Source organism: Camelus bactrianus, chromosome 11, assembly GCF_048773025.1.
Source record: "Camelus bactrianus isolate YW-2024 breed Bactrian camel chromosome 11, ASM4877302v1, whole genome shotgun sequence".
Classification (NCBI taxonomy): domain Eukaryota; kingdom Metazoa; phylum Chordata; class Mammalia; order Artiodactyla; family Camelidae; genus Camelus; species Camelus bactrianus.
Genome location: NC_133549.1, coordinates 40,445,490 through 40,468,170, shown reverse-complemented (window position 1 = coordinate 40,468,170; position 22,681 = coordinate 40,445,490). Strand labels below are relative to the sequence as shown.

The 22,681-nt window shown below is 38.1% G+C and overlaps 1 protein-coding gene across 2 annotated transcripts in view; it reads right to left on the bottom strand.

Moving 5' to 3' along the window:
- The window catches only part of ARMH3 (armadillo like helical domain containing 3), a 151,998-nt gene that overhangs the window by 85,698 nt on the left and 43,619 nt on the right, over window positions 1–22,681 (bottom strand). For both annotated transcript variants that reach the window (XR_012510150.1, XM_074373730.1), the window contains exons 18-20: window positions 22,368–22,437; window positions 21,222–21,282; window positions 11,455–11,543 (exon numbers count right to left, since the gene is read on the bottom strand). Coding sequence is in view for 1 of the 2 variants with exons in the window: in XM_074373730.1 (XP_074229831.1) it covers window positions 11,455–11,543; window positions 21,222–21,282; window positions 22,368–22,437 (220 nt within the window). In the remaining variant the exon portion in view is untranslated. The remainder of the gene's footprint in view (window positions 1–11,454; window positions 11,544–21,221; window positions 21,283–22,367; window positions 22,438–22,681) is intronic.

Here is a 22,681-nt window from a genome sequence, read left to right as displayed (position 1 = left end):
GAAGTAACATTACATAGAGGAAAGAGTTAAGATAACTATAAAAGATAAAGGGTTGGTTGTATAAACATAGTATTGTTCATTAGTCATATGTCTGTAAGAGTTTGGTATCAAGTACAATACATGTGTAGTCACTGTGAAGATAAAGGGGCAGGATATACTCCATTTTCTCTTTAGTTTAACCCTTTGGTTTACCATGTTTCCAATTTTTAAATAATAGTTTTTAAAAGGAAGCAGAGGGGAAGAGACTAACACAAGCTCTTCCTCACTAAAGACACAACCCTATGAGAGGCTTCCAAAGAAAAAGGGCCTATGTTATAGAAACTCAGTACTGTATAAATTGTTTTGCCCATTACATGAGCAATTGCTGTTCATCCCATGTAACAAAATGGCACAGCTTATTGCAGAGTATCCTTTAAGATGAGGAAAGCTTGGTGGTTGAGACCTTCCAGGCCTTTAAATAGACACTTCTCAGCAGCCCCCATCCTCCACAGTCTCAGGAGTAGGCTGCCCCAAAACACCAATGAGACAGATATAATATATAAAGAAATTCATCATATCTTCCTGAGTGACAGCTCCAAGTCAAGAACTGTGCCAGAAGCTCACACAAAGTACTGTTGTCCCTCATTATCCTTGGGAAGTGATTGGTTGCAGGACCCCCCACAGATACAAAAATCCATAAATGTCCAAGTCCTTTATATAAAATGGCATAGCATTTGCATACAACCTACACATATATTCCTGTATACTTTAAATCACCTCCAGATTACTTATAATACCCGATATAATATAAATGCTATGTAAATAGTTGTAAATACAATGTAAATGCTATATAAATAGTTGCTGGTGTGCAGCATATTCAAGTTTTGCTCTTTGGAACTTTCTGGAATTTTTTTCAAATATTTTTGATCCATTGTTGATTGAATCCATGGATATGGAACCACAGATATAGAGGGACAACTATCTCAAAACTTCCCTCTTTTCTACTGCCCTCCACTTGGTATCTTAAAAAGAGACACTTAACTACTGGAATCACCTCCCCCACACTGCATTTATCTCTTTTCAAAGGGAGAAACACATCAATCACAAGTGACAAGGGAGGTAACATTTATTAGGTACCTGTTAGATGCCAGGCATTATGTAAAGCAGTTAAAGTACATCACTCTCACTGAATTCTCTTAACTATCCAATTAAGTAGGTATTACTGTCCCAATTTACAGATGACCAAATTGAAATTCAGAAAGGTTAATGAATAAGTAATCCAAACCACATAGCTAGTTGGAGCTAGACCGCACTAAGGGCAATATAACAGGAAGGTCCATGAACTCCCACTGCTGAGGTCTATGAAACTGTACTGGTTCCTCCTAAACTTCAATTAAAAAAACATTTGTTGATGGTGAAGCAATTAGCTATCTAGGGCCAATACCTATATTTGCTTCCCAAAACCATAACTTTAGTCAGAACACCAATAATCAGCCCCTCACATACCCAAGTGACCAATGGAAAAATCCTGTAAGTTCAAGTCTATCTCTTTTGTAAGCATCTCAGGGTTTCACTCTACTGACCCAGGACATTTAAACCTGCATTCTTTCAAAAACAAGAGGTTGAAAGCAAGAACTCAAGTATTTGTACAGTCACGTTCCTAGAAGCATTATTCACAATAGCCAAAAGGTGGAAGGAATACAAGAATGTATTGACAGATGAATAGGTAAACCAAATATGGTAAATACATACTACAGAATAATATTCAGCGTGAAAGAGGAAGGAAATTCAGACACAAGCTAAAACATGGATGAACCATGAAGACACTACGCTAAGTGAAAAAAGTCAGTCACAAAGAGACAAATACTCTATGATTTGACTTATATGCAGTACCCAGAGAAATCAAATTTGTGGAGACAGAAAATAGATTGGTGGTTATCAGGGGTGTGGAGAGGGAAGAATGCAGAGTTACTGTTTAATGGATACAGAGTTTCAGTTTAAGAAAATTAAAAAGTTCTGGAGATGGAAGGTAGAGACAGTTGTACAACAACATAAATGTACTTAACGCCACTGAATTGTACACTTAAAAATGATTTTACCAGTTAAAAAAACAAACAAGCAAGAGACCAGTGTTTTTCTTTCCATGGACACTAGTATGAGCCCTGCAAACTCTCCATCCCAACTTTCTGTAACCTCAGCATAACTGATGAGCTGAAATTTACATCACGGTACACAGAACTGAGTACAGAGCTAAACATACAAAGGTGTTTCCTTTTTGATGGGGAAAAGAAAAGGAGCCAAATACACTCAATCATCAGAGAACCATGGACTCTTGGGCAGAAATGCAAATTCAAAATAAACCCCAGACAGCTTCCAAGACAATACTATGGCAGTTTTCAAAATAATAATCAAACTTTACAATCAAAGCTATCAACACACTGAAGTACAGCTGACCCTTGAACAACATGGATTTGAACTGTGCAGGTTCATTTATATTTCGATTCTTTTCAATAAATGCATACTACAGTACTACACGATCCATGTTTGGTTGAATCCACAAATAAGAAACCGTGGATAAGGAGGGCTGATAGTAAAGTTACATGCGGATTTTCAACAGGGATGGAGGGGGTGGGGAGATGTTAGCACCCCAAACACTCACACTGTTCAAGGGTCAACTGTACTAACAATATTCTTGGAAATCCTTGGGGATCCTGGGTTTGACTCCTAATCTTTTCTATTTCTACTAAATGAGGCTCCAGATACCTGGCTCCAACTAGTCTTTACCTGCACTAAATGACAAATAGAGAAGTTATGTCAGTGAAACATTTGAGGTATTAAATTACACATTCCATATGTTTAATTTGTAGGGAAGTGGGTGCTCCATGAACACTTAGGTCTTCATTGAAAAGTCTTTTTTTCCAGGCACTTTGAAAACTTAGTTTCTGGGTTCTTTTTCAGGAACTACCAATTGGCTGCAACTGCTGCCTCTTTTGACTCTGCACTAGAGGCAAGTGTCAGGCTCCTACTTATCTTTGGCCCTAGCTCTTTTCCTTGGAGACTCCTGGGCATCAAATATGGCAGCAGTATACAGAAGTTCTGACTTTTCTGTATGCAGACATAGGTAGAATAGAAGATAGTGTGCAGGTTCTGGGAAGCTGAGCCAGGAATGGACACCTTGATTGTTCCCTGAGCCCCAAGTGAATTCCCAGAGGCAGAAGCAGTCAATCTGTTTTTCAAATGGGAAGCGTTCAGAACTATCCACCTGAGAATTCTGCCACCTTACACAGGCCCCCTCCGCTGCCGCGCCTCACTCCACGAGGAACCTTGTTTGCAGAGCTGTTCCTAGCATTAGTGTAACTCACACAATGAGGACTTTCTCAGACTTTTTTCTAACCTGCTTTGAATTCAAAGGGAAGAAAAGAAGGTAGCAAGCAGCAAATTGTGTTGCCATGTAGGAAAGTAAGATGAATAATGGATAGGGGAACTTCTCCAGAGCTAAAACCTGTGCCCTACACTGAGGTAAACCAGGTGCAGAGAGGAACAAGCCAACCATGGGAAGACACAATTAGGTGGTAGCTCAGCGTCTGCCTCAGAGAAGCAGAGGGGAGGTTTAATTACAAAACCAAGTGAATGACATTTAAATAAGATTAAAAACAGGAAGGAGACAGAGAGCCTCCAGCAGAGCACAAATAAATGTCTCTGAAGAATCAGGTCAGAGAGAGCTGTCTGTTTAAACAGCTTTTACATGCTATGGAGAGGAAGAGAGACAAAGCAAAGGCAAGACTCAGCCAGGCACTATTTTGTGGCCTGGCATGGAGCGAGGATGAGATGCCAGAGATTCCAAGTCAAAATCCACTCATTAGGGGAAGTGAATAATTTCAAAGTGACTGATAGAATAGAAAAACTTAGCACCTCACTTGCACAGGAAAGAGGTAGAAGAACTCAAAGGGCAGGCTAGAAATAGCACTAGTGTAACAAGCCAATGCCTCCAAAACCCCAGAGGCACTATAAACTCTAGCCAATTCTAGCATCTCTGGACAAAATCACCAATTACCCAGGGACACTGCCAGCAATCAGCAGACTCACTGTCAATCAGCAAAGTGGCACAGGAAGGACTTAGAAACCAACACTTACCAGCAGAATAATTTTAAAATACACTAGATGGCTTCTCAGAATACAGGTATCTGACGGCAAACACAAGCACCTCACTGAAACAGAGGCCAATGAGTCAAACAAGAAAATGAAATGGTTTGGCTATGTGCTATGAGCCTCTCCAGGTGAACAGAGCACAAAAGTCAGTACATCTAGTGGGAGGATTCCGGGAAGACTGTGAAGCACCAGGATCTCTGGCCCCTCCTAGACAGTAACTGCACTGGCAGAATCTGTCTGATGTAACTATTTTAGAACTCTGGACTCCAACGAAGGTTTGCAACTTCCAGCAGACGGTAAATTTGGTTCATTTTGGTCAATTTCAACTCTTAGCACATTAGCAGCTACCCATTCCCCACCCCCCAGCCATGTGGCAAGCTGCTGTACACCTGTTTCTGGAGCAGCTTACAGGGGCTAGTGTGGGCAAAAAGGACCCTGTCTTCCAAATATGGGGACCTGTGCTCTAATCACTGATTTGCTGCTTCTGAACATAGAGATGCAAAGAGATGGGCAGCCATTTTGTTATACCTCCCGTCATTGTTGTAAGCCCTTCCCCTTCAGACAGTGACTCCAGATTTAAAGGGCCAGTGCCCCCCTTGTTCCCCACCTTCATTTTTTACTTTTCCCCTTTCAGGAGCCAGACATTAAAGACTAGGACATTCGAAAACAACTGCATATACAGAGGAAATTAGAGAATGACTGTGCATGCCCAAAAAAAGTCTCAGAGGAGACCTTTAAAAAGACATTAAGTTTACACCTTAGGCTGATCACTAGCACAAAGACAGTCTACAATCTGTAATCAAAAATAACAACAACAACAAAAAAAAAGAAACAGCAAACTCTGCAGGAAGGGGGAGAATCTCATTTCTTAAACCTTGAGGACATTATAAGTGAAATAAACCAGTCACACAGAAAAAGAAATACTGTATGATTCCATTTACATGCGGTACTTAGAGTAGTCAAAATCATAAAAGACAGAAGGCAGAATGGTGGTTGTCAGGGACTGGGGGAAAGGGAGAAGAGTTTCAGTTTTACAAGATGACAAGAGTTTTGGGAAATGATGGTGGTGACGGCTGCATTACCGTATGAATGCATTTCGTACCACTGAACATATATTAAAAAATGGTTAAGACGGTAACCACATGTGTTGTTATGTGTATTTTAACACAATAAAAAGTCAGTATGTCAACAGGTTGCACTGTCTAAAGGTGCCACACTCCTCTAGATGACCTGGAAAAAAGAACAAATCCTTTCTTTAAATGGAAGTTAGGTTTTGTCTTACAATTTTCCTTGCTGTTGAAGTATATCTGCTAAAGAGAAAATAAGATTCTCAACTGTCTCCAATTCCCCATTTTCTTGAGGACACTGCAATCCTCACAGTTACCACCCACCCTCTTCTTTATCATGAAAATGAGCTTTTATGTGAAAGTTCCCATATGGAACTTAGACTGAGAAATGCAAGATCCCATACACCTCATTCTTATGTAGCTGCCTCTAACTAAGCAAGCTCAGAAGCCACTGCCTTCTCGGGCCCTATACCACTTCCTTATTTTTCCAACATTGCTCAACTGAAAGATAGTCAAAGTCACCGTTTAAGAAATCTAAGTCAATGAAACCATGTCTCAGTGGAGCCATCTGAGGTAGAACCAAGAACTTTACTTTCTGACAAAATGAGAGAAAACCAGTAACAGACCTGTCCCGCTCACTAGAGATCCAGAGAATGATGATACTTTATGAAACCAACCAGTTAGGCAGAGCAACAAAAGCACAGCTACTCCTTCCTCTGCCTCTTTTACTTGACAAGATGCTAATGGGCCTATGAGAGTTGACATTTCTCTGGATAGGAAGTGACTTTATGTGCAAAGAAAATAACAGAGATTGCTCACTCTTTTAAGAGGCTTGTAGGTAGGAATCTTTTTCTCCTAACAGGCTTAACTTGTTAGAAATTCTTATCTTTTGCTTCTGCCAAGTTTCTGAGGGGATGAGGACAAGAGAAAGACTCAAAATAGTATAAATTCTGGATTTAGCCAAATGTGGTGATTTGAAGGAAAAAAAAAGTTTCCTAGCATTCTTTTTCAGTCTTGGAGCTTTGTACACTGCTGTACAAAATCTTTCATAACAAAATTATGAAAAGAGAGAAATACCTTCTAATGCCTGTATATCAGAACATTCTAACTTTGAGAGGAACTGATTGTCCACAGAAGCCTCCATCTTCTTGCACATGGAAGCTAGAGCAGTCTTAATTAGGCACATCAAGCCTAGAATACATCGTGTAACATATTCCCCTAAATCAGAGAAAATTTGGGGAAAAGAGGAAGAACAATTTAAGAAGCAATTTTAAGAACAAAACAGCAATAGCAGCTGCCAAAATTCCTCTTCCCATATACTCTAGCTGTTTACTGCTATGTTCTTTCCCACCTGGATATACCCTCTTCAAAACTAAAAGTGATATTGTAGAGTTATGTAAGATGTTATCATTGGCGGAAGCTGGGTGAAGGGTACAAGAACTCTCAGTACTATTTTTGCAACTTCCTGTGAGTCTGTAATTATATCAAAATAAAAAGTTCAAAAAAGAAACTAAACTAAAAGAAGCAGACAATTAAAAATTCAAAAGACAGTTTCCCCAAATCAGGAGGGACTGCTAAACCGTCAAAGCTATACCGATACAAGAACTGCCAAATAAATCTACGACTCAAGTCAGTCTTTCTTTTGAAAATTTTCAGTCCTTTATGACAACACCTATAGTGTAACAAGCTCCCAATGAAAGACTCTCAATTCCCAGTCTCAAGGTGTACCTAACCATGAAGTCATAGGCTTCTGTCAGTGATGAGAGACCCAGCTGGATCCAGAAAGCTGTCACACTCTGTGGGTTTTCTATTTTTCCCAGTAGGTATCTAAAAGGTCAGGCCATGTACAATTTCTCTCTTTTTCAGAAAGCTGTGAATGCTTTGGATGCTATTTAACACAGAGAAGCTGAACAGATTGTTTTGGGGGCTTTAGGGGCCTCTTCCTGCAGGAAGGCAAACGTTGCCTAGTGATCTGTGTCTGAGCATAGGAGTCAGGAACTCTAAGTTCTGATCATGACTCTGTTTAGTGTCTGGTTCCATGATCCTTAGCAACTCACTTATCCTTCTATACCTCAACTCCATTTTCCAACAAATGGTGATAAAAACAATGACTTATCACCGAGGGGTATGGCAAAGTGAAAGAGTAAGAACTGTGATCCATAGATAAATGTCAAATATAAAATGCCAATATAAATCTGCCTTTAAATCGACCCTTGTTTTCAGACTGTAGACAGCTACTCTATTTAAAGGCAGGCTGCCTCCCCAATACTCCTTCTGTCCACAGTAGAAATAAAAGAAGCTGACTCCAAGAAGTTCTGTTCAAGTATTCTCCTCTCCAACAACTACATGTGTCTCTCTACACATTCTGCTCATTCTTTGGTTAATGGCTTAGAAAACACCTAAGTTTCCATTTTCACTTGGTTAAAAGCAATCCATGTATCTGTAGGTAAGGAAGAAAGACAAAAGAAAGAGAAATTACCCACTACTCCCTTTCACATCAACAACACAAAAAGGTGATGAAGTCAGCTCCTAATACTATTACTACTACTACTACTACTACTACTACTACTACTACTACTACTACTACTACTACTACTACTATTATTATTATTATTATTATTATTATATTATTATTATTTGAGGTCAAAATACAACATTGGGCTGCTTTAAGAGAATGTTGATTCATCATTACTGGAAATTCTACATACCCACTCATCCATTTATTTATTCATTCAAATGTTTTCTGAGCCCCTATTATAAGCCAAGCAGTGTGCTGGGGCTAAAACAATGATTAAAACACAGGCCCTGCCCTCCAGGAACTTTTTAAAAAGGAAAGATAGATATTTAAACAAATCATTGTACAGACATAGGCAAACATAGCAAAATAATGTGATATGCTAAAATAGAAGCCCGAAGTTCTGTAGGAAGACACAGGAAACAAAACATAGGGACCAACACGACTCTAGCCTCAAGAATTTCAGAGATTACTAAAGTTCCTAGGAGGGGTGTAGCACAATCAGTAAATAAAGAAAAAATTAATCAAGTATTAAGATATTCTATGAAGACAGAATTAATTGGGAGGTTGTGGAACCTAAAAATATGGGGATTCTTAACATGGGATCATGGATGGGCTTCAGAAGGTCCATGAACTCTCTGAAATTATATGCAAAATATATATGTGCAAATGGATATTTTCCTGGATCATATCTTTCATTATAATCTCAAAGGTAAAGAACTATTTCACTAGGATCTTATCCTAAAACCCAATTTTCTATCTTTATCAGAGAAGAGTTTTAAGATCTAATCTTTTACTCAAAATAGGAGATCTGGATAGCCTAGAGGTCAGAGAAGAACTATGAACTTTCCATAACTTGGTGAAAAATAGTGACTGCTGAAAAGAAGGCAATGAGAAAGGCAGGATTTCTCCCTTTCCATATTCTAGTTGAAGTTAGCCTAAATATATTTCCCCACATACTCAGATACCATGGTGACAGGCATCATATAAATAGACAGTGGCAGCAGGGAGTAGGTCACAGCTTATGTCTGTGAAACCAACATATCAGGCAGGATTAAACCCTAACTAATATAGTTGGCTCCTCCTCATCCATAAAACCAAGCCTGAGAATTCCATACAGGAATTTGGAGGGGGACCTCTGGCTACCTCCCTAATCACAAAGAGCTACTATAATCAAACATATAAGAATAAAAATCACCACTAGAAGTGCAGTGATACTAAACACCCCCATTCCAAATAACAAATGGCATTTGGACCCTAGCTGACCGCTTCCTAGGCACTCCAGGTCTCCTGTGTTTCCAAGCTAACAACAAATATCTTACCAGTCTTATTTGTAAGTAAAATTCAATTAACGTTTGCAGCATGGGCAAGCATCTATATACATAAGCATGCTTGCCATGATGAGCTTCACACACCTCCCTCAAATCCGTAAGTCTAGAAGGCAAAGAAAGAATGAAAATACGGGCATACCAAAATATGAGGGGTAGTCAGCCAAGGAGTAGGTGGATCCACCATAGCCACATTTATATTCACTGATTGTAATATTATACATTATCATGGGCTCTGATGCATCAGATGTAGTGTAGTGTTTTGCAGCTTTCCTTAACACTTGCTGCTCGGCATCTCACTGTATATACTCCATCCATGAATATGGGGAGCCAGGGTTCCAAGAGGGCTCACCTAGTCTGCATTGGAAAAGGAACTATCCTCACTTGGCAGAGAACTCTAGTACAAACGCCTATGCCTTAGGAACAAGCAGCTGTCCAAGTCTCACTAACGACACTCATACACACTTCCTCTCAAAACTATCAAAGGCCTTAGAAAGCAAATCAATCAGTCCTAAAATAGTAAATAATTATAAACAGAGCTGAACATGACATAAAGTACTCAAAAAAATAGTCAACCGACCAACACAGAATGAAGAATGGTCTCCTGCCTCATAATTTTCTAGCCAGAATAGGAAAAGCTAATATTCAGAAAGATAAATATAAAAGGCATTTTGTATCACTTTAAAATATAATTGCCTTTTAAAACAAAAATGATGGCAATGTATTTTGGGATTTATAACATATGTAAAAGTAAAATGTGTGACAACAGCAGCATAAAGGACAGGATACAAGGTAGAGGTAAGAGACTAATAGGAAGCCCTAGGCCCCAGGGAGACAGACCAGGGTGAAGGGTAGGAGGCAATGGAAGAGGCAATGGAACAGGACAATGAGGAAGATGACAAGCATAGAAGAAAGGCAGACACGGGATGGCTAGGATAGAAAGGAAGAAGAATAGAATAAAAGAGAAAATAAAACCAGAAGAGAATCAAAAGCAGGTAGAAACAACTACTACCACCAACTCTTCAGTATTACAATGTGTAACTTCATCTCAGTTATAGACATCAACCATTTGTACTTGTTTTAAGTCCTACAATTATCCTGATATCCAGAGATTTGCATCATTTTTGTGTTTTCTCTTTAATTCTAAAATTTTGGAGCCTAATCGTCACATAATTATCCATATATAACCATAATAGTCCTTTATATCAAAAAGAATTGTTCCTACCTAAGAAATTCTACTAACTTTAGTCTGAATCTCTTTTGATCTCTCTTTAGCATTTCTGACATTCCCTTCATCTCAAACTCTCACACAATCATACTGTTTTCTCCTAAAATATCAAAATGCCACTATTGGCACTTAGTGTTATTGTGCACTCCCCCTTCACCACCATAGGCAGTAACTACAAAGAACTTCCTAATCCATTAATTAAGTATCTGTACTTCCCATTATGAAGGACTAAATTTAGAAGGCCAAATTGAGTTGGGAGGAAACCATGTGTCACAACAAGTGAGATGAATTCCATGGAAAAGGGCAGGGTTACTGGCCCATTTCTCATAAAGCCTCTGACACTTAATACACCCTCTTCTGCTCAGAATACAAAGTAGCTCTCTCAAGGGTGGGGCAACGATTCATCACTATAATCATCTGGAGAAGACTTTATTGTACCACCAGGTCACAAAAGCCACAGGACTTATCAGCAAGCAGATGTCACAGAGAACATGTCTCCTCTGCTTTCCTGAAACCTCCAATTTAGTTGCACAAAAGAAAGGGGTAGCAAGCCAGTATTAATTGTACCCTTAGAGAAGAGCCACTTCTCGCCTGCAGGGGTGACAGTGACTTTGCTGGGCTACCAAATGGATAGAAAGGCAAAAGTAAACACTGTAATTTGCTGTTTCTGTCTGCAGCACAGGGGGACTGGTAAAACTGACACTGTCTGTAAACAGTAATAATGCCAGATGTAATACAAAGAACAGGATTCCCCCATCTCTCCACCCTCTCCCCACCCTCTCTCCCTATGACATTCCTCCTGAGATTACTCATCCCGAAGAAACACACAGAAGCCTCCCTATAGTCCATATGCTGCTACCAAATGGAGCCAAGGGAGAATCCAAGTTTGTACTGACTCCTCCTACCTCACTCTCACTCAAAGGAAGAATCATTGGAACTCAAGAAATATTTAATTCTACCAGCTAACAAAAAAATACAGGGAGGAGAAGGAATAAGAGAGAAAGTATGGAAAAGATATGTGACATACCCAGGTTTGGATTAGAGTAAGGCTGAAATGACAAAAAGTATAAATGAAAATAGGAGCAACCTAAACAAACCAAAAAATTTAAAAAAAAAATTCACCTTATGCCCACGTCTAGGGGCTCATAAATGATATAGTAAGAGGATAAATTCAAAAGAGAAAGTTACCTGACCAGAGTTCCCGCCAGGTATAATGCAGACGTACTCTACACTTCTTCTGGTAGCAAAGTAGTTTATGTACTACCTGAATGCAGCGCCTGTAACAGAAAAAGAAAAAATGGAATAACCCACAAATACCCCTTCTCTAGCAAGGCAGCTTTGCTAAGGCCACTGAAGAAGCTGGATATGAACTTGTACACATGCAAAATAAAGGAACTTTGACCTACAGTTTTCTGGTGGATATATCCCACCTCCCCCCACCATACACACACTGCTTGTGTTAACTCCCCTTATCATTAGGAAAAGAGAGCTATAACCACATACATATCAATATTCAATTAGACACAATTGTTAACATTCCCTTGAGTATCTTTCCTGAGAGGAAGGATGCACCAGTGGACCAAAATTATACTACTCCACTCAAAACTGCAAACATATGATGAGAAAACACAAAATTAAAGAACTTAAGTCTTTAGATCTATTTAAATTTGTTTTTAATATGAATTAAATTTCAAATAAAATTTAGATTTAAAATTTATTTAAAATTTAAATCTAAATTTTATTTACATTAAAAGTTAAATTAAAAATTCAGTTCCTCAGTTGCACTAACCACATTATTTTTTTAAACATTTTTTATTGAGTTACAGTCATTTTACAATGTTGTGTCAAATTCCAGTGTAGAGCACAATTTTTCAGTTATACATGAAAATACACATATTCATTGTCACATTTTTTTTCGCTGTGAGCTACCACAAGATCTTGTATATACTTCCCTGTGCTGTACCGTATAATCTTGTTTATCTATTCTACATATGCCTGTCAGTATCTACAAATTTCGAACTCCAAGTCTATCCCTTCTCACCCCCGCCCCTGGCAACCACAAGTTTGTATTCTATGTCTGTGAGTCTGTTTCACTAACCACATTATTAAATACTCAATAACCACACAGGGCTAGTGGTTGCCACACTGGACAGCACAGATATACAGAACTTTTCTATAGTCACAAAAAATTCTATTGGACAGTGCTATTCTAGATCATTGGAATATTCAACATTATTCACATCCTAACAACATATATGTTTTTGAGAATATTTCCAAATAAGCAGTTAGTAGGTTGAGATTGAGATGAAAGACATTTTTAAACATTATAAACCTAACAACAAAATGTTTTTTCATCTCTGACTGGCGTAGGGTTTTGAAAGCTTGAAAAGCTATGGATGTTCAGCAAATGGTGTTAGGAAAACTGGACAGCAGCATGTCAATCAATGAAGCTAGAACACTCCCTTACACCATACACAAAAATAAACTCAAAATGGATCAAAGACTTAAACATAAGACAAGATACAAACCTCCTGGAAGAAAAAACACAGGCAAAACATTATCTCACATACATTTCAAAAATGTTCTCCTAGGGCAGTCTACCCAAGCAATAGAAATAAAAGCAAGAATAAACAAATGGGACCTAATTAAACTTACAAACTTCTGCACAGCAAAGGAAACCATAAGCAAAACAAAACGACAACCTACGGAATGGGAGAAAATTTTTGCAAAAGATGAAACTGACAAAGGCTTGATCTCCAGAATATATTAGCAGCTCATACGATGTAGCAGGAAAAAAACAAACAATCCAATCCAAAAAGGGTCAGAAGACCTAAACAAGCAATTCTCCAAGGAAAAAATACAAATGATCAATAGGCACATGAAAAAATGTTCAATATCACTAATTATCAGAGAAATGCAAATCAAAACTATGATGAGGTATCACCTCACACCAGTCAGAATGGCCATCATTCAAAAGTCCACAAATGACAAATGCTGGAGAGGCTGTGGAGAAAAGGGTGGGAATGCAGTTTGGAGCAGCCACTGTGGAAAGCAGTATAGAGATTACTCAAAAGACTAGGAACAGACTTACCATATGACCCAGTAATTCCACTCCTGGGCATATATCCAGAAGAAATCCTTCTTCAAAAAAACACCTGCACTCCAATGTTCATAGCAGCACTATTTACAATAGCCAGGACATGGAAACAGCCTAAATGTCCATTGACAGATGACTGGATAAAGATATGGTATATTTATACAATGGAATACTATTCAGCCATAAAAATGACAACATAATGCCATTTGCAGCAACATGGATGTCCCTGGAGAATGTCATTCTAAGTGAAGTAAGCCAGAAAAAGAAAGAAAAATACCATATGAGATCACTCATATGTGGAATCCAAAGAAAGAAAGAAAGAAAGAAAGAAAAAGACAAATGAACATAAATACAAAACAGAAACAGACTCATAGACATAGAATACAAACTTGTGGTTGCCAGAGGGGAGGGGGATGGGAAGGGACAGACTGGGAGTTCGAAATTTGTAGACACTGACAGGCATATGTAGAATAGATAAACAAGATTATACTGTATAGCACAGGGAAATATATACCAGATCTTGTGGTAGCTCACAGTGAAAAAGAATGCAACAATGAATATATATATATTCACGTATAACTGAAAATTTGCGCTTCACACTGGAAATTGACACAACATTGTAAACAGACTATAACTCAATTTTTAAAAATAGTTTAAAAAAAAAGCTATGGATGAAAGTATAAAGGAAAATATTGATAAAATTTACTTCCTAAAAATGAAAACCTCTTGTTTGATTACAAAAATTATAATGATTAAAACTAAGAGTCAAACAATACAGGAAATTACATTTGCAACAAATGACATGAAAGGGTTACTATGCTTAATATATATAAATTTATACAAATTGATAAGAAAAACTAATGCTCCTAATAAGAAAGATGGGCAAAGGAAATGGTCAACAAATTCTCCCGTCCCCCAATAAAGGGGAAATATGGAAAGTTAACATTTTCCAACAATGTTCAACTTCACCTAAAAAAGTCATATTAAAACAAGATCCTGGGGGAAGAGTATAGCTCAGTGGTAAAGTGCATGCCTAGCATGCACAAGGTCATGGGTTTGATCCCCCAATACTGCCGTTACATAAAAATAAATAAATAAATAAGCCTACCCTCTCCCCCAAAATAAATTAAATAAATGAAAAATACCACCCTTAAAAAAAAAAAACAAGATCCTGCTTTTGCATATCAAATTAATAGATTTTAATGCTGACAAAAGTACAGCAAAATAGCCACTCATATATTATCAGAGGAAGTATAATTGGTACAGAGCCCTTTTAGTAGACAATTTGGCAATCTCCATGAATAGTCTTAATAATGTTTATATCCTTTGATCCACTAATGCCACTCCAGAAAATTCAGCTTTAATCCAGAATGGAAAAAAAAATGCTTTATGCAAAAAGATGTTCAACATAATCTTATTCAGAGTAAAAGAAAACTGGAAATAACTGTGAAAAGAATGTCCAACACTGAAAGAAGAGTAAGTAAATCATTACATAATGTTATGTACTGTGTTCCTCCAAAATTCATACGTGGATATCCTAACCCCAATGTGACTGAATTTGGAGAAAAGGCCTTTAAGGAGGTAAAGTTAAATGACGTCAAAGGCTGGGGCTCTAATAATCTGCTAGAACTAACTTCCTTATAAGAAGAGGGCCATCTATAAGCCAAGGAGACAGGCCTCTGTAGAAACCAAAGGTTCTGGCACCTTGATCTTCGACTTCCAACCTCCAGAGCTGTGAGGAATAAATTTCTGTTGTTTAAGCTACCCGATCTGTGGTTTTTTTGTTATGGCAGCCCACGCAAACTATTACACATACATATAATGAAATCTCATGAAGCTCTTTAAAAGCACATTCATGGAGAATTTTTCACAACACAGATATTTCTGTTATAATGGTAAATGAAAAAACAGCATGCAAAATTGTATACAATTAAATATATAATGGTTACAACTATATTCAAATGCATAGAAAACAGATTAAGTTTTCATGTTAATGGTGGTTGCTTCAATGTAGGATTGTAAGTGAATTCTATTCTTTCTCTTTTTCTGTTTTCACCAAATTTTCTACAAGTATATTTTACTTTTATAGCTTAAAAAAAAAACACCATTTAAAACAAATTCATTTAAAAAAATGTTTTAAATCTAGAAAAGGGCACAAAGGGACTTCTGAAAGATAGAAATGTTTTATATCTTGATTAGAATAGTTGTTACAGGGATGTATACATTTGTTAAAACTCATCAAACCACTCATCCTACTGAAATCCTGTTAGTAAGTCCTTGGCAATGGGGGTCTAGAAACCAACAGGCAGAACATGAGAGAATTAATATGGAGAGAACTAGTATGTAAATCTGTGAACCAAGAATCTAAGTACTCAAGGTTTTACACTGTCATTTCTTAAATTAAGTTAATGTTCCTTCTACTTTTGCCAAAGAGGGAAAAAGTCCAAGCAAAAACAAAAACCTTGGCAGTAGTGAGGATATAGAGAAGTTGGAGCCCTCATACCTTGTTGGTGGAAATGTCAAATGGTATCACCACTTTGGAAAATAGTTTAAAAGTTTCTCAAAATGTTAAACATAGAGTTACCATATGGCCCACAAATTCTACTACTAGGTATATACACAAGAAAAATGAAACATACATCCACACAAAAGCTTGTACATGAAGGTTCATAGCAGCATTATTCATAACAGCTAAAGGTATAAACAACCCAAATGTCTATCAAATGATGAATGGATAAATGAAATGATGTTGTACATCCATAAATAAAATATAAATCATACAAGATGGATGAAAACATAAGTAAAAAAAAAAAAAGTCAGTCACAAAAGATCATATGTATTTCATTTATAAAAATGTCCAAAATAGGCAAACAGAGAGAGACAGAAAGTAGATTGAGGGTGGGGGCACAGAGGCCCAAGGCTGGACTGTACTGCTCTGAAGCTCCAGGCTCATCATATAAACCAAAAGTTTCAGAAGTCAGACCTATCTCTTCATTCATTCATTTCACAAATACTGACTGCATACCAAGTAAACATCCTACACTTAAGTCTTACAAGAACTAAGTGGTCAAGTTCTTAGAAACTAGATACGCATAACCTGCTAGATTGAGGCAAATGAGAGAGGCTTTTTTCTCTTGAAACTGTTCTGACATGAAAAGAATAAGGCAAAGAAAACAAAAATAGAAGAGAAAATAAGCAAGGCAAAAGGGCTTAGCAAAGTGGCTCCTCTCCACATAATGTGCCCCAACTGAAATTCAGCTGAATGGTAACTTCAAGTGGAGAATACTTCTAGAGGTGGGATTAAGACTCTCACAGGTTCTATGGCTTTAATATAAGACAAAGAGTATCCTGAGATCTCACTGACTTCAGCAGGATCCTACTAACTAACACCGTATCGATCTGTAGGGTATCAATTTGACAGTTCATGGAATTAAGCAAAAATGGTGTAGCTAATTTCTTGGGCCTCTTAGCAGAAGGTAAAAAAAGGCAAAAAAAAAAAAAAAAGCATCCCCCCACAAACCAACCCTCCACAAACCTCCCTCTGTGAAGTGAGAGCTAAAGACACTAGCTAAAGGGATTAAAGTGCCTGACAACACATCAAACATACAATTGAAATGAACTAAATTTGTATGTTAAAGTCCTGGAAGTTTTCAGAATATTTCCAATAATGGGCCTGCATTGCTACCTTACCAGCCTATTCTACTGGCTTCATTATACATATCTCTCTGTTCTTTCCACTCCTTACAGCTCTCAGTAGTTTTGTAGGAGGCCTTTCAGACAGAACTTTATGAGAGGACTATGTAACAGATCTCTCTTAAAAGACTTCAGTATCTCCAGGAGTGATATTAATGCAAACCAGAAAGAAATATAAATTAACATATACATCAATACATGTATCAAAATTTTAAACAATTTCCTTTTATTCTTTAAATAAATTGTATCAAAACTGCTTACAAAGTAATATAAATTGTACTGTAAATAATCCTAGTACTTCCCAAATCATTTGTTGATGTTTAGAAATTGTGGTGTGATCTCCTATATGATGCAGTTGTCACTAACCACAGGATGCCCTAGTTTGAGCCATGGTTTAACTCAGGAATATACAAACTCTTCTATCAATTTGACATTAAACTGATAGTCACTAGGTCCCTCCCTGGTGCTGAAAGCTTTGTTGCAGCCAGCAAGGGTGGCTGGAACCTGCCCATGCATGACCACCCACACACAGTACACTGGACACCAGCACTTCTCACATGGCCTGGACCTGGACAGTTGCACCTTATCTCTATTAACAACACTGTCCCAATACTGAGCCACTATGGAGCAGCAGTGAGATACTATCTATGTCACCACCCTCTGATGCCAGCACCCTCTAGTTCAAAGGCTTTCAACATCCACTCCAGGCTCTGTTCCCACCTCTGCAGCCACCCAAAAGATGACATTATTATCCTTGTGGTCTCAGTAACTTAATACTACTTACCAAGCAGAAAGAAAATTTTAACAACTGCTACGATCTTAAAAACATACTGGTTGAATGACTCCAAATTTACTACTTAGGGTGTCTCTTTATGCATGTAGAGGTTTCCTACTTCAACACAAGACACTTTAACCTGAAATCTTCTTGTAGGGTCCATTGAAATCTCCACACATGGGTTTGAGAATCCCTGATTTAGAAAGACTCCACATTTTCCATGTAAGAGTAACTTAAAGGAGAGTTTACTCTCCTCAGAGACTATTTCCCCTAACTCCCAAATCCTGTAGCAGCAGTGGGGGTGGTGGCAAGAATAAAAGAGTACAGCCAGAACTGGAAATTAACTGGTTGGGTTTTCCTCCCTCTTACTGCTCCAGGCAAGGCTTTTCTTTCCTTCTTCTTCTTCTTTTTTTTTTTTTTTTTTTTTTCTTTTTTTTGTATAAGCACCTTCCCCCATTATTACTTTACCTACAGCATTCATATACAGATGTGAAACTGTTTCATTTCTGACCCAGATTCTGGCTTTGAGTATTAAGTCTTTCACACTCCATATTTCTTCATATTTTACTAGGAGGATTATAAACTTATCTGAAATGGTAGAAATTCATTTTGCTTTCAATTTCTCATTCTGCTCTATGCTGCTGAAAAGCAGTACATAATGAGAAGTGAGAGTAGCAACCTGGCCTGATGCCCAGCTAGGAGCAGGTAAGTTCACCTAAAAAGGATGTGATGCTCCAAATGCCAAAAACTGGAAAGAGGGTTGGAAGTAAGGAGAGGAAGATGTGGAAATATGCCCATGGGTAGTAATGAAGAAAAGTGAATTCAGCCTGAGGGTGGGACCTTCTGCCCAGCCTCTGCCAGCTTGATGCCTCATTATCTTCTCCATCTTCCCTAACCTCAGGACATTCAATTAGGAAACAGGCGGAAAAAGAATTGAGAAAGCAAGGCAAAACCAAAAAGTTAGGAACTCAGGGGAGGAGGGAGTCAAAACACTTAGTGTAGATTAGATTCAATGGCTAGGATGTGAGGGTTTGGGTGGACAGATACATACCAGTAACTCTAAATACTGAACACACAGTCTTACCCTGTCATCCCACCTTTAACTGTTATCCATTATCCACTTAATCTCAGGCAACTTTTTTTCTGCCCTCCTATCCTTCCTCCATGCACCTTACATTCTAATCATCCTGAATTACTTCCTATTCTCCAACATGCCACACTTTCAAATCTCCAAGCTTTTGAACATGCTGGTCCCCTGCCTGAGGTGTCCCTCCCCACTCCTCCACATAGAAAACTCCTACTGTTTCTTCATGACTCAGGTCAAATACAGCCTTTTCCGATGCCCCAGTCAGCATTAGTCATCCTAAAGAAATATTTCCTTTGTTACTTATCATAGTAGTAGTTAAGAGTACAGTCTCTGGGGTCAGACAGACTTGAGTTTGACTCTTGCTGATGCAACTAACTAGGTGTGCAACTGTGGCAGCCAGCCTGCAAGATGGCACCCATTAGTCCCCACCTCCTGGCATTCACACTTTATGTAGTCCCTTCTCACACTGTATCAGGCCTGGTCTGTGTGGCCAACAGGAATGGTATGTCATTATAGATTAGGTTATAAAAGGCATTATGACTTCCATCTTGGGCTCTCCTCCTTCTCTTTCTCTCTTGGATTATTTGCTTTGGGGAAAGCCAGCTGCCATGTTGAGCAACCCTATGGAGAGGCCCATGCAGCAAGGAATTGAGATTTGCCAACAACCATGTACGTGAGCTTGGAAGCAATTCTCCAGCCCCAGTAAAGCCCAGTAGAGCTTCAGTGGAGCCAAAACGCTGACTACAGCTTATGCCAAAACTACCCAGCTAAACTGTTCCTGGATTTTTGAACCATAGAAACTGTGAGATAATAAATGTTCGTTTTAAACCTCTCTGTTTCGGGGTAGTGTGTTACATAGAAATAGATAATACACCTGAGAAGGAAGGGAACAGCCCAGGATTTACCATAAGAAAATTTACGTTCATGTTCAAGCAATGGTGCTTACTAACTGAATACCAAATCTCCAGAGCCTCAGTTTCCTTCCTTGGAAAATGAGAAAACTGAGACTATAATAATATACTACAAAGTCAATAACATATCTTAGAACTAGAACATAAGATAATCAAGCTAGAAATACAGTCTGTGGCAAAACAAATCTGATCCCTAAGGTAATGATGTTCAGAGATCCCATCTAACACAAGCAGAAAACTCCTCTAATAAGTGCTTTAAAAAAGCAGCCTTTCATGGTCTTTGAATTGAAATATAGGATAAGATTTACTTTTAAACATCCAAAAGATATGGAAAAATCAAACCACAACCTATTTACCTAAACATAAAATTTGTATCATTATTTCATACCTAGGAAATCAAGACTATGTAGCCTACAAATGGTCTAAAAAGCTGGCAATCTACTCTATTCAGAGTAAAATCTCTTATATCTCCCTAGATCCCAGCCCTGGCATTGGAACAAGGTACACTAAGCTTGCTGTGTGCCAAACTGTTCTCTTACTCAAAAAAGTGGAGGTACTAATTTCGTTGTCAGACTGAGGTTCGATGCTTTTTTAAAAATTTTATTTTATTATTTTTAAAAATTTATTTTATTTGAGGGGGGAGTTAGGTTTACTTATTTATTTTTAGGAGGTACTGGGGACTGAACCCATGAATTCCAATGCTTTTTAAGGAATAAAGGTAATATACACACTTGAGATCACACTAACATGGCACAGCTGTTCTTGGGCATTAACGATAAGAATACTGAAACAGCAAAGAAGAGAGAAAGCCTAAAGGCTTAAACTTTATTAAAATATGATTTTCAGTTGTCTCCAGTTGTACTGGTTGAAAAGAATTGTGATAGACAATCAGATCTCCTCAGTAGGCAGGAATCTCCCAGCCAGGTCACTGTACACACCATCTGCCTAGCTAGCAGAGTTCTGACTAGGCTGCTAGGACAATGTAGGCTAAGAATGGACCAGAAGGTCTAACTCTCTGGTCTTTCCCTGCCTTCTACCTGCTGCTGACTACTTTGATACCAAAGCCCAGGGATAACTAAGTGTTCTGCTGGTATTCCATATCTTTGGATACAAGAGCCACCTATGATCACTGCTTCAGTGTATCAGCCCAGTTCTTCATTCGGTGTGCCTAAAAATGATAATGAAGATGTGAATTCAAACTGTGGTTTGCACTTTTACCCGCTTCTGGGAAAACATATAAATCCAGGCCACAAAATGCTCCCTGACATTTCTCCACATATAAATGTGTTTTTCCTGAAATGACATATATATAGAAGTTTTGTGATTATAAACTTCCCATCACTCAATTCTGTAAAATAGATTTGCACACATTAAATGAACCACAGTACTTACACATAGAGATCCATAGGAAACTCCTTCATCATGTGTGTTACAATAAACTCTACCATCAGGTCTGAATGGGAAAAGGAAAAAAATTAGATCTATCAGAATGAAATTCATTGCTTGCCTTTAAGTTGGGAAAAAAAAAAACCTTCCCAGTACACCTTGCACTCATGCTGAATGGCATCCATCAACCACATCTTTATTAATGTGCACTTAAATTTATTTTATTATGAGGCAGTTTTTGCAACACTTTTCAACACCTGCCACTTGTAACAACAAAATTAGTTCTGTCTCCTACTTCCAGAAGGATATCTTGACCTGCCAATAAACTCAGATACAAGGGAGATTTCATCATAGATATTTCATACCATGGAACTAATGCAAAATGCCAAAGGGAAATCATATTCTGAGACCCAAGTGATGAGCAAGCTGAGAAAAAATTACGGATCACATCCATGTAACCAGAGACTAAAACTCTAAAGCTATGTAAGTCTGTCTCATCTTGCTATCACACTCAGTTTGACAGATATTGACTGAAATGGTCTGTAGAGCTTTGGGTCAATAGAAGTTTATTATATCGTCTTAATTACTGTTTCTAAAATCAAGTAGATCTAGGAACTAGGGCTGGATATCCAAGTGAAATGAGATTAAGAGTTCAGATCACTCCCCTGAGGAAAATGCAGAATTCTAGGCAGAAAAAATTAGCTATGATACATCCCCCTATCTGTCAGCTCTGTCAATCTCATCTCAGCTTAATTTACTCAGAGGAAGTTTTGTATGTTTGAACCTTGAACTTTAAGCCTCCTAGCCAGCTGACACATCAATTTAGACCAAGAAAAGGAAGGAATAATTTGAAATCTTGATCAGGAGTAAGATAATTTACAAATTTAAATCACATATCAAGCTTAGACTTAGCCATCTGTCTCCCTAGAAAGATCCTTTTCTTTTCATCAGAGCACCCTTTAATTGACAATTATATTTATTGAGATTACTTTACCAAACTCAACAATAAACACGGTTTCTGAGGCCAGGGAAGAAACATAACTAGTAACTTTCTTCACTGAGGAGGAAGAACATCAACCAGGATCTATCCTTCATCTTAATCATGAAAACCTATCACTGGCTCTGAAACACGCCAATCTTGATGACACTCACCGAGTACCGCACATACTAAAGGACGGCAGGGAAGATTCTTGTCTGCTGCCTTCTTCCTGTGTCTCATAGGCTTCATACAAAAAAGAAATTAAATTAGTAGACACCTGAAACAACAGCCAATGGCTCATTATCATTATCATGTTTTTCATGCAAATAAAATCACTACTACAGAGATGCTACTTTTTCTTTCTTTTTCTAGTGGTGGGGGTGGGGTGGGGCAGAGAGGACACGTAAATGCTTCTCAGTTTTCAATGCAGGCCTGTAACAAAAACACAATTCACAGCAAGACAACAGGAACATACTATAATGAGAAA